The sequence below is a fragment of the Salvelinus fontinalis genome, chromosome 23 (genome assembly GCF_029448725.1).
Source record: "Salvelinus fontinalis isolate EN_2023a chromosome 23, ASM2944872v1, whole genome shotgun sequence".
Lineage (NCBI taxonomy): Eukaryota > Metazoa > Chordata > Actinopteri > Salmoniformes > Salmonidae > Salvelinus > Salvelinus fontinalis.
The window spans coordinates 47,152,179-47,165,375 of record NC_074687.1 but is presented as its reverse complement, the minus strand read 5'-3'; the positions used below and the strand labels follow the sequence as shown (position 1 = coordinate 47,165,375).

The window sequence follows — 13,197 nt, the reverse complement described above, 5'->3', positions numbered from 1 at the left end:
CACAACAGATAACATTAGCAAGCTAGATGAGGTTAGCATGTTAGCTAGATACACTGACAGCTGTCAGCGCTTTATTGTTGTTATTTATTCACTCCACGTGGAAATCTCCAGAACGTTCCCACCCTCAATTCGTGAACATTTTCTTAGCAGCCTTCGTAATTTTTTAGGGTTGAATTAGAGGCTGCATTGCCCTCTGGTGGGGGTGTTAAAACCCCTCTCGTTAATTTTCAAAGAAATAGACGGTATAGAGAGCAAATATGACACTTCAGTGCCATGGTTGACTGGCTGGTGAACAATTTGCTGTTTAGGATGGGTCGGATTGAATTTTCCAAGGCAGTTCATTTAATATTTTTGGACTTGAGATGTGCTCCTAAAGCAACCCTCGTATTTAATCTCCAATTTGACATCCATGCATGAGTTTGTGGAAGTCCATGTTAGCCGAACTTAAGTGTCCAATCACTTTGGCTGCCATAGTAAAAAGAGAACCATGTTTTCTAAATCAGAATCACCTTTACTCAGAATTTTACTTGGTGATATGGTGCTGCCAGTGATGGACAACACTTAGAGACATAATACCGACAGGAGTTTAAACAAAGTTATACACCATATATAACAAGGAAGAAATTAACATAGAGCTATAAGAGAATGAGCAGTGGATATACAGTCGTGGCCAAAAGTTTTGAGAATGACAAAGCTGCTGCCTCAGTTTGCATGATGGCAATTTGCATATACTGCAGAATGTTATGAAGAGTGATCAGATGAATTGCAATTAATTGCAAAGTCCCTCTTTGTCATGCAAATTAACTGAACATTTCCACTGCATTTCAGCCCTGCCACAAAAGGACCATCTGACATCATGTCAGTGATTCTCTCGTTAACACAGGTGTGAGTGTTGACGAGGACAAAGCTGGAGATCACTCTGTCATGCTGATTGAGTTCGAATAACAGACTGGAAGCTTCAAAAGGAGGGTGGTGCTTGGAATCATTGTTCTTTCTCTGTCAACCATGGTTACCTGCAAGGAAACACGTGCCGTCATCATTGCTTTGCACAAAAAGGGCTTCACAGGCAAGGATATTGCTGCCAGTGAGATTGCACCTAAATCAGCTATTTATCGGATCATCAAGATCTTAAATTGTTGTGAAGAAGGCTTTCATCAGTCCTGTGTCATGCCAACAGTAAAGCATCCTGAGACCATTCATGTGTGGGGTTGCTTCTCAGCCAAGGGAGTGGGCTCATTCACAATTTTGCCTAAGAACACAGCCATGAATAAAGAATGTTACCAACACATCCTCCGAGAGCAACTTCTCCCAACCATCCAGGAACAGTTTGGTGACGAACAATGCCTTTTCCAGCATGATGGAGCACCTTGCCATAAGGCAAAAGTGATAACTAAGTGGCTCGGGGAACAAAACATCAATATTTTGGGTCCATGGCCAGAAAACTCCTCAGACCTTGATCCCATGGAGAACTTGTGGTCAATCCTCAAGAGGCAACAAAACCCCACAAATGCATTGATTATGCAAGAATGGGCTGCTATCAGTCAGGATGTGGCCCAGAAGTTAATTGACAGCATGCCAGGGCGGATTGCAGAGGTCTTGAAAAAGAAGGGTCAACACTGCAAATATTGACTCTGCATATACTTCATGTAATTGTCAATAAAAGCCTTTGACACTTGAAACGCGTTTAATTATACTGCAGTATTCCATAGAAACATCTGACAAAAATATCTAAAGACACTGAAGCAGCAAACTTTGAAATGTTATATTTGTGTCACTCTCAAAACTTTTGGCCATGACTGTACAGTGGGTCTACAATTGATATACAGTGCCTTTGGAAAGTATTCTGACCCCTTGACCTTTTCCACATTTTTGTTACAGCCTTATTCTAAAATGGGTTAAAAATATATATCCTCAGGACTCTACACACACTAACCCATAATGACAAAGCAAAAAAAAGTTTTTAGAAATTCGCCGCAAATTTTTGAAGAAAAAAACAGCAGAAATACCTTATTCACATAAGTATTTAGACCCTTTGCTATGAGACTCGAAATTGAGCTCAGGTGCATCCTATTTCCATGATTTGGAAAGGCACACATCTATCTACATAACGTCCTACAGTTGACAGTGCATGTCAGAGCAAAAACCAAGTCATGAGGTCGAAGGAATTGTCCGTAGAGCTCAGAGACAGGATTGTGTCGAGGCACAGATCTAGGGAAGGGTACCAAAACATTTCTGCGCCATTGAAGGTCCCCAAGAACACAGTGGCCTCCATCATTCTTAAATGGAAGAAGTTTGGAACCACCACGACTCTTCCTAGAGCTGGCCGCCCGGCCAAACTGAGCAATCGGGGGAGAAGGACCTTGGTCAGGGAGGTGACCAAGAACCTGATAGTCAATCTGACAGAGCTCCAGAGTTCCTCTGTGGAGATGTGAGAACCTTCCAGAAAGACAACTATCTCTGCAGCACTCCACCAATCAAGCCTTTTTGGTAGGGTGGCCAGATGGAAGCCACTCCTCAGTGAAAGGCACATGACAGCCCGCTTGGAGTTTGCCCAAAGGCACCGAAAGACTCTCAGACCATGAGAAACCAGTTTCTCTGTTCTGATGAAAACAATTTTGAACTCTTTGGCCTGAATGCCAAGCATCACGTCTGGAGGAAACCTGGCACCATCCCTACTGTGAAGCCTGGTGGTGGCAGCATCCTGCTCTGGGAATGTTTTTCAGCACTAGGGAGTGGTAGACTAGTCAGGATCGAGGCATAAATTAACAGATCAAAGTAAAGAGAGATCTTTGATGAAAACGTGCTCTAGATCACTCAGGATCTCAGACGGCGGCAAAGTTTCACCTTCCAACAGGACGACAACCCTAAGCACATAGCCAAGACAATGCAAGAGTGGCTTCAGGACAAGTCTCTGAATGTCCATAAGTGGCCCAGCCAGAGCCTGGACTTGAGCCCGATCAAACATCTCTGGAGAGACCTTAAAAATAACTGTGCAGCAATGCTCCCTATCCAACCTGACAGAGCTTGAGAGGATCTGCAGAGAATAATGTGAGAAACTTCCCAAATACAGGTGTGCCAAGCTTGTAGCGTCATACCCAAGAACAATCAAGGCTGTAATCTGTGCCAAAGGTTCTTCATCAGAGTACAGAGTAAATGCTCTGAATACTTAAGTAAATGTGATATTTCTGTATTTTATTATCAAAAATTTCAAAAAATCTGTTTTTGCTTTGTCATTATGGGGTATTGTGTATACATTGATGAGGGGGGGAAAACAATTGAATCCATTTTAGAATAAGGCTGTAACCTAACAAAATGTGAAGAAAGTTAAGTGTCTAAATCCTTCCCTTGATGGATGTGCAATTTTGCAGGATCAGTATGAGTGTACAAAACATTAGGCATACCTGTCCTAATATTCAGTTGCATCCCCTTTTGCCCTCAGAACAGCCTCAATTCGTGGACTGTACAAGGCTTGGAAAGCATTCCACAGTGATGCTGGCCGATGTTGACTCCAATGTCTCCCACAGTTGTGTCAAGTTGGCTGGATGACCTTTGGGTGTTGGACCATTCTTGATACACACAGGAAACTGTTGAGTGTGAAAAACCCAGCAGTGTTGCAGTTTGAGCACACTCAAACCGGTGCGTCTGTCACGTATACTCCCTCTCCGACCTCGAGGTCATCAGGTTGCTGATTATCCCGCACACCTGTCACCATCATCGAGCGCACCAGCACCTGATGACACTCACCTGGACTTCATCACGTCCTTGATTATCTTCCCTATATCTGTCACTCCCCTTGGTTCTTTCCTCAGGTGTTATTGACTCTGTTTTCATGTCGGTGCGTTGTTTGTATTTTGTGTTTATTGTTTTGTTTATTTATTAAAACACTCACTCCCTGAACTTTCTTCCCAACTCTCAGCGTTGTCCTTGCAGAGTAGCACCTCAGCTAAAGGAAGAATCAGGGAGTGTTTTTTGTTTGTTTTTGTGTCAGTGTAAATTTGTCCGGAAGCTGCTACAGACTCGCATGCCTCAGGCAGATCTCCAGGCTCTCATGCCTCAGCCGGCTCGTCGGGCTAGCATGCCTCAGCCGGCTCGTCGGGCTCTCATGCCTCAGCCGGCTCGTCGGGCTCTCATGCCTCAGCCGGATCGCAGGCTCCCCTGCTTCCACCGGCTCATCAGGCTCTCATGCCTCAGCCGGATCGCCATGCTCCCCTGCCTCAGCCGGTCTGTCAGGTTCCCGCTCCCTGCCGGCTCGACAGGTTCCCGCGCCTCAGCTGGCGTGACAGGTTCCCGCGCTTCAGCAGACCGGCCCACTCCTGATCCCCGGGTTCGACCCCTTTGTCGGCGTCCTGTGGCTGGAGCCGCACGTCAGGGAGGGGGTACTGTCACGTGTACTCCCTCTCCGGCATCTAGGTCATCAGGCTGCTGATTATCCTGCACACCTGTCACCATCGTCAAGCGCACCAGCGCCTCATGACACTCACCTGGACTCCATCACCTCCTTGATTATCTTCCCTATATCTGTCACTCCCCTTTATTCTTTTCTCAGTTGTTTTTGACCCTGTTTTCATCTCGGTGCGTTGTTTGTGTTACGTGTTTATTGTTTCATTTATTTATTAAAACACTCACTCCCTAAACTTGCTTCCCGAATCTGAGCGCACACGTTACGGCGTCTGGCACCTACTATCATACCGCGTACAAAGACTTCAATCTTTTGTCTTGCCCATTCACCCTCTGAATTGTGCACATATACACAATCCATGTCTCAATTATCTCAAGGCTACAAATCCTCCTTGAACCTGTCTCCTTCCCTTCATCTTCAGTGAATGAAGTGTATTTAACAAGTGAATCAATAAGGGATCATAACTTTCATCTGGATTCACCTGGTCAGTCTATGTCATGGAAATAATGTTTCGTACGGTCAGTGTATCTAAGTGTGGAGAGATGAACAGAGTGTGGTGCAGTTATTTTGTGTACAGTTCAGCGATGGCTTGATGTGGTGTGCAACATAAGGTGCATATTCCTTTAGTCTCTATGGTCCAGATTGCCGGTTGGTGAGGGCCACAGCACAAGGAAAGAAACTGTTCAGTTGGCGGGTAGTTTTGGTCATGATTGACCTGAACCAGTCTGCCGAAGGATACTTTTTGAAAGAGGGGGTGACCGGGTGGGAGTAGTTTGCAATGATCTTTGATAGGTGGCAGCTGATGACCTTCTCTGCAGACCGGAGAATGTGTTGCAGTCTGCCCTTGGAGGCCGATGCAGACCCAAACCAGAGAGTGTTGGAGGATGTGAGGAAAGGACTCAATGATTGATTCTTTAAAGGGGGCGGCAGGTAGTCTAGAGCGTTGGACTAATAACTGAAAGGTTGCAAGATCGAATCCCTGAGCTGACAAGGTAAAAAAATATGTTGTTCTGCCCCTGAACAAGGCAGTTAACCCACTGTTCCTAGGCCATCATTGAACATAGGAATCTGTTCTTAACTGACTTGCCTAGTTAAATAAAGGTTAAAAAAAAACAGATCAGGATTGACTGGGGGATTTTGAGTTTTTCAGCTGGGTTTAGTACATCTGCTGGTGTGCCTTCTTGGTGACCACTGTGATGGTGTCCTCCCACTTGAGGTTGTGGGAGATGATAGTCCCCAGGAATTTGAATGATTCAGCCATGCTAACAGCTGAGCCACCAATCTGGAAGGGGATAGATGGTGGAGGCGTTTTCTAAAGTCAACCACCATCTCTGCGGTTTTGTCTGTGCTAAGTTCCAGGTTCTTGTGACTGCACCTGGTGATTGAGTGGCATTTGTGAGTCAAATCTGCAGTAAAACTGGTTAGTTTATTCGGTATTGAGCGGTTGTCTGCCGTCGGGGACTCGGGAGATTTTGGTTTGTAGTTCATTTGTTTTATTCCTTTCCAGACAGACAAACAGTCGTTGTTGGAGAACTACTGCTCCAGCCTGACTTTGTGCTGCTATTTGGGTACCTTAATTTATGAGTGTAACTTTTTCTTGGTCTTACTGGTCTTGCTCCTCTGGTCTTCTTCTTTGGCAGAACATTGTCTAGTTAGTACATCCTTTCCCTATAGTTGGTCCACTTCTGCACTGTTTACTAGACATCACTGTTTCCCAGACAAGCACAGCACAGCCGTTAGGTGTTTACATGCCTGAGAGGCCTTCTAGCTTCCCCATGGGAGGAGACAGAATGGTAAATGATGGAATGCCGAATGATGTCACATTTATCATCGTCCCCGGCAACGCTAGACGGCCCGTCATGTCCATCCTCCTCTCATTTCCGCAAGCTTCCGCTTCTTTTTTAACACCGTCTGACAGCTCCACTCAGAAATGGCACTCGCTGTGGTTTTGGCTCTCCTCCTTTGTTTGGAGAAGCTTTTTATCATGGAGACATTGATCTCGGAGGCGATTTATGCCTTGGCAGAGGAAGTGTGGTCAAATGAGGTGCTCGCCTAATCTACATTGCGTTCTAGCTGTCTTTTTTTTCCTTCTTTTTTTCTGGTGCTTTCAGATGGGCTTGGATCTGTTATCTATTTTAAGTAACTGGTTTCTATTGTCCACAGATAATGTTGCTAATCAGCTCATTTTGTGTGTGTGTGTGTGTGTCTGTGTCTGTGTCTGTGTGTGTGGTCTATGTACTGTAGGGTTTAATGGATGAAAACCGGGTCCAGATCACAGTTATAAATCCCAAGTCCATCACCATGGGCCAGCTGTACGGTCAGTTTGACCCGGTCTCTCACGAGTGGTCGGACGGCATCCTGGCGGTCAGCTACAGGGCCTTCGCCTGCTCTCAGGTAAAATGTTCATCCACGGTAAACTCCAAAAACAGAAAAAAATGGAGAAAGTGGAACTCAAAACATTCCGACAGAAACCGCAATGACCAAACTCTAAATTATAAACTGAGTCCTGAATTCTGATTGGCTGAAAGCCATGGTATATCAGACCGTATACCACTGGTACGACAAAATATTTTGTTTTACTTCTCTAATTTCATTGGTAACCAGTTTATAATAGCAATAAGGCTACTCTGGGGTTTGTGATATATGTCCGATATACCACGGCTAAGGGCTGTGTCCAGGCACTCCGCATTGTGTGATGCTTAAGAACAGCCCTTAGCCGTGGTATATCGGACATATACCACACCTCCTCCGGGCCTTATTGTTTAATTATATGGCTCTACTGCCATGCACTGTTTCCATGGGAACAGGGATTTTAGTTACAATCTGTGGATTATAACCTTTTAAAATGAGATTAAGATGTTCACAGAGATCAATAACTCAAGGGAATTAACTTGTTGTCACTGCAGTGGGTCAAATGCTGTGAGACCTTCATCTAGGAGGCTGTTAGAAATGACAGAATGACAGTAAGAAATGACAGAATGACAGTAAAATATCTTCATTTCCCTATTAAACAAATCCGCTGTTATTTGTCAGTCAACAATTGTAATTGACAGAAACAACGGGTAGCTTTGACACCTTTTGATCACACTTCTCTTCAGGAGCTTGTTGTTTTTTCCCAAAATATTTCACCTATCAACTTGAGGTATTGAAGTACATAGGTATTTTCAATATGTTTTGACAGCTTATGTATTAAAGCAATAAAGTGCGTACCACCGAACGACGCCTGGCTTCACTAGGCTAGAATACTTTATTCCCTGCTTGTTATTTAACACACTAAATCCGGTAAATTCCAGTTTTGTTGGCACTTTAATTTGAAATCATTAGCTTTGACACAGGAAGCATCTGCATACTTTATGTGATTCCCCCCCCCCCCCCCGGTTCAGGGAGATCTTTTCAAGTAATGTTTTCTGTCAGATGATTACATTATGCTTTCTCGAGCACCAGATGGCCCAAGCCGATCGCATCTCGAGTTGTTTATATTATAACAAATCAATTTAACCAGAACTCCTGCCAGCTTTCTCATTGGAGGATTGGTGCTTGATGTCGACCTCCATTATGCATGTGTAGGTGTTAATTTACATCAGTTCTGGAACGCTACATTTTGTATATGAGGCCTGTTATGACCTTCAAAGTTGGACTCGAGGTGAATAGTGTCAGGGAAAGTATGAATATGTGCATATGATTATTGCTTAATCCGTATGGGCCATCTTTAAATCAACTCCGATTTACCTAAGATTTTTTTTTTAAATGTACTTTTAAGCCTTTCAGAAACTTGTGAGCTCCACTAATACCTCCCACTAATACCTCCCCTGAGCACTGCAGGATCTCCCTTTGCTGTAGTTTTCCTTTTGCATGAGCTATTTTATTTAAGACTGAAACGGGCATGACCATAACCTGTGGTGACAGCAAAGATTGAGAGAGTGGCAGGCTTCACTTGTTAGCACCCACACAGCCACGCAATCATCTGGGTGCACGTGGGTCCACTCCTCTTTTGTGCCCCTTGAAAACTGATAGTTAGTGATAGTTAGAAAGTACCACACAGCACATACCTCTTTCCATCCGTAGAGTCCGGACAGGAAGTGGCTGATCTTTGACGGGCCGGTGGATGCTGTGTGGATCGAGAACATGAACACGGTGCTGGACGACAATAAGAAGCTGTGCCTGATGAGCGGAGAGATCATTCAGATGTCCCCGCAGATGAGCCTCATCTTCGAGCCCATGGACCTGGAGGTGGCCTCCCCAGCCACGGTGAGACTGGGAGTTGTAGTTCTATTGAGGTTCTCAATATAGTTCTCAAATACATACAGCACTGATAATGGTGGGAGAAGAAGTTCTGTAAGGGCTAATTGAAGTATTATCAGCAAGAAATATCATTATCTTCGTCACATCTTGATGCATAACTCATGGCCTTATTCAATCCCGACTATTTTAGATCACAAATCTTTTAACCAACTTAAAGTCACTGTCAATTACGTATTTATTATCTGCACTGTGTTATGTCAGGAAACATCAGGGGGATTTCATGAGATTTAATGGCCCAAACAAAACAAGCATCAGGTAACATTCTCTCTGATGTCTTAGAAAAAGAAGTCAGATATGCAGTTGAATAACTGGGGCAGACTTCTTGTACAGTATTGTGTAACGGTATCAGCCTCCACACTGTCACAATGCGGGTCACTAAAGGGAGAGACCAATCCTCTCAGCACATAATTACAGTCACAATTACAGACAAATTGACACCAGAAGGACCAATGGCACACTATGTATGTCTCGCAGAGTTTGGGCATGTTGGTAATTATATAATACAGTCCACTTGGATCTTCTGTGAACACATTAAGTATGACAAGGACTGTTTCATTGACACAGTAGTCCTGTGCACAACGTTCATCGTATGTAGTGTCCAGAGATTTCTCTGACCACATAACCTGACTAAGAAAAACTTGGGGCTCTTATAGGGGTAGGGCTAAAACTGTATAAATAACGTATCTTAATTTGATCATCCTGTTGTTGCAGGAATTTTCATGCACAGCAGGAAATGCAAACTTGTGTATTCAAGGTTTAAAAAGGCTTCTAAAGTTTGCACTTTAAAATGTCAGACTTGATTTGCCGTAACGAAAAGTGTATCAACCCCTTAAGATTTTTTCCATTAATTATAATCCACATAATACATTTTTTCTTGTAAGGTCATGTTGTGGTCAGGAATAACCCCTTTCTGTGTTGCATATGATTTGAGCCCAGAGTTCCTGGGCAGCCCTACAGTACATTCAGAACGTATTCACCCCCTTGACTTGTTCAGCCTGAATTGTCACTGGCCTACACACAATACCCCATAATGTTAGTGGAATCATGTTTTTTTTAAATTTGTATTATACAAATTAATAAAAAATGTAAAGCTGAAATGTCTTGAGTCAAGTATTCAACCCCGTGGTTATGGCAAGCCTAAATAAGTTCAGGAGTGAAAATGTGATTTACAAGTCACATAAGTTGCATGGACTCAATTTGTGTGCAATAGTGTTTAGTGTAGTTACTCCACAATACTAACCTAAGTGACAGTGTAACAGTCCTGACCTATTTATGTTAGTTTTTATGTGTTTTTGGTCAGGGCATGTGTTTTGGGTGGGCAGTCTATGTTATCTGTTTCTATGTTGGTTTCGGTTTGCCTGGTATGGCTCTTGATTAGAGGCAGGTGGTTTGCATTTTCCTCTAATCAAGAGTCATATTTAGGTAGGGCATTATCACTGTGTGTTTGTGGGTGATTGTCTCCTGTGATGTCTTCGTTTGTGTTCGATATATTCACTTTTGGAGCTGTTTGGCTGTTCGTATGTTTCGATGTCCGTTCCTGTTCGTGAGTTTACGTTTGTCTATGTAAGTTTATGTTCAGGTTCCGTTGTACGTCGTTTTGTTGTTTTGTTGTTTTGTTAAAGTGTTTTTGTGTCGTGTTCATCTTCGTGTTAAAATAAAAGAAGATGGCTTATTTTCCAACTGCTGCATTTTGGTCCGTTAATCCGCCACACGATCGTGACAGAATTACCCACCATAGGACCAAGCGGCATGACCAGCGGCAACAGGAGCAATACAAGGATTTATGGACATGGGAGGAAATTTTAGACCGGGAGGTACCAGGAGAATATAACCGCCCCAAAGCTGAAATGGAGGCAGCACAACGAAGCGGTAGGAAGCCTGTGGGAAAACCCAAAAAATTTCTTTGGGGGGGGCTTAAAGGGAGAGTGGCGAAGTCAGGTAGGAAACCTGCGCCTACTCCCTGTAATTACCGTGGAGAGCGAGAGTACGGGCAGACACCGTGTTACGCAGTAGAGCGCACGGTGTCTCCTGTACGTGTGCATAGCCCGGTGCGGGTTATTCCACCTCCCCGCACTGGCAGGGCTAGATTGAGTATTGAGCCGGATGTCATGAAGCCGGCCCTACATATCTGGCCACCAGTGCGTCTCCTCGGGCCGGTTTACATGGCACCAGCCTTACGCATGGTGTCCCCGGTTCGCCTACATAGCCCGGTGCGGGTTATTCCACCTCCCCGCACTGGTCGGGCAACGGGGAGCATTCAACCAGGTAAGGTTGGTCAGGCTCAATGCTCAAGGGAGCCAATACGCCTGCACGGTCCGGTATTTCCGGCGCCACCTCCCCGCCCCAGTTCAGTGCCACCAGTGCCTACACCACGTAACAGGCTTCCAGTGTGTCTCCAGAGCCCTGTTCCTCCTCCACGCACTCGTCCTATGGTGCGTGTCTCCAGCCCGGTATCACCAATTCCGGCACCACGCACTAAGCCTTTTGTGCGTCTCCAGAGTCCTGTGCATCCTGTTGCTGCTCCCCGCATTAGCCCTGAGATGCGTGTCCCCAGTCCGGTACCACCAGTTCCGGCCCCACGCACTAAGCCACCTGTGCGTCTCCCAAGTCCTGTACACACTGTCACTTCTCCCCGTACTAGTCCTGAGGTGCGTGCCCTCAGCCAGGTGCCACCAGTGCCGGTACCACGCACCAGGTATAGAGTACGCTTTGAGAGTTCAGTGTGCCCTGTCTCTGCTCCACGCACTAGTAGGAAGGTGCTTATCATTAGCCCGGTGCCTCCAGTTCCGGCACCACGCACCAGGTCTACAGTGCGCCGTATCCGGCCAGAGCCATCCATCTCCCCAGCGCCATCTGAGCCATCCGTCTCCCCAGCGCCATCTGAGCCATCCGTCTCCCCAGCGCCATCTGAGCCATCCGTCTTCCCAGCGCCATCTGAGCCATCCGTCTCCCCAGCGCCATCTGAGCCATCCGTCTCCCCAGCGCCATCTGAGTCATCCGTCTGCCAGGGGCCTGCAAAGCCGCCCGTCTGCCATGAGCCTGCAAAGCCGCCCGTCTGCCATGAGCCTACAGAGCCATCCGCCAGACAGGAGTCGCTAGAGCCGTCAGCCAGACAGGAGCCGCTAGAGCCGCCCGCCAGACAGGATCTGCCAGAGCCGCCCGCCAGACAGGATCTGCCAGAGCCGCCAACCAGACAGGATCTGCCAGAGCCGCCAACCAGACAGGATCTGCCAGAGCCGCCAACCAGACAGGATCTGCCAGAGCCGCCAACCAGACAGGATCTGCCAGAGCCGCCAACCAGACAGGATCTGCCAGAGCCGCCAGCGAGCCATGAGCAGCCAGAGCCGGCAGAGAGCCATGAGCAGCCAGAGCCGTCAGAGAGCCATGAGCAGCCAGAGCCGTCAGAGAGCCATGAGCAGCCAGAGCCGTCAGAGCGCCATGAGCGTCGAGAGCCGTCAGCCTGCCATGAGCGTCGAGAGCCGTCAGCCTGCCATGAGCGTCGAGAGCCGTCAGCCTGCCATGCGCGTCGAGAGCCGTCAGCCTGCCATGAGCGTAGAGAGCCGTCAGTCTGCCATGAGCGTCGAGAGCCGTCAGCCTGCATGGACCTGCCAGAGCCGTCCAAACAGGACCTGCCAGAGTCCTTCAGCCGGGATCTGCCCCTTGTCCCGGTGTTGCCCCTTGTCCCGGTGCTGCCCCTTGTCCCGGTGCTGCCCCTTGTCCCGGTGCTGCCCCTTGTCCCGGTGCTGCCCCTTGTCCCGGTGCTGCCCCTTGTCCCGGTGCTGCCCCTTGTCCCGGTGCTGCCCCTTGTCCCGGTGCTGCCCCTTATCCCGGTGATGGTCCTTATCCTGGTGCTGCCCCTTGTTGTTGTGCTGCCCCTTGTCCCGGTGCTACCCCTTGTCCCGGTGCTGCCCCTTGTTCCGGTGCTAGCTGTTTATTTAGGGGAAGGTAATGTTTGGGTGGTCAGTGGAAGGGGTAGAAAGAAGAGGGGAGTGACTATGGTGGTACGGGGACAGCGTCCGGAACCGGAACCACCACCGTGGTCAACTGCCCACCCGGACCCTCCCCTGGACTTTGTGCTGGTGCGCCCGGCGTTCGCACCTTGGGGGGGGGGTACTGTAACAGTCCTGACCTATTTATGTTAGTTTTTATGTGTTTTTGGTCAGGGCATGTGTTTTGGGTGGGCAGTCTATGTTATCTGTTTCTATGTTGGTTTCGGTTTGCCTGGTATGGCTCTTGATTAGAGGCAGGTGGTTTGCATTTTCCTCTAATCAAGAGTCATATTTAGGTAGGGCATTATCACTGTGTGTTTGTGGGTGATTGTCTCCTGTGATGTCTTCGTTTGTGTTCGATATATTCACTTTTGGAGCTGTTTGGCTGTTCGTATGTTTCGATGTCCGTTCCTGTTCGTGAGTTTACGTTTGTCTATGTAAGTTTATGTTCAGGTTCCGTTGTACGTCGTTTTGTTATTTTGTAGTTTTGAAAGTGTTTTGTTTTGT

The 13,197-nt window shown here is 46.8% G+C and overlaps 1 protein-coding gene across 1 annotated transcript in view; it reads left to right on the top strand.

The window, feature by feature from the left end:
• dnah7 (dynein, axonemal, heavy chain 7) overlaps nt 1-13,197 on the top strand; it is a 212,557-nt gene that overhangs the window by 79,261 nt on the left and 120,099 nt on the right. Inside the window, exons 31-32 of the mRNA XM_055879049.1 lie at nt 6,644-6,793; nt 8,465-8,647. Coding sequence (XP_055735024.1) covers nt 6,644-6,793; nt 8,465-8,647 — 333 coding nt within the window. The remainder of the gene's footprint in view (nt 1-6,643; nt 6,794-8,464; nt 8,648-13,197) is intronic.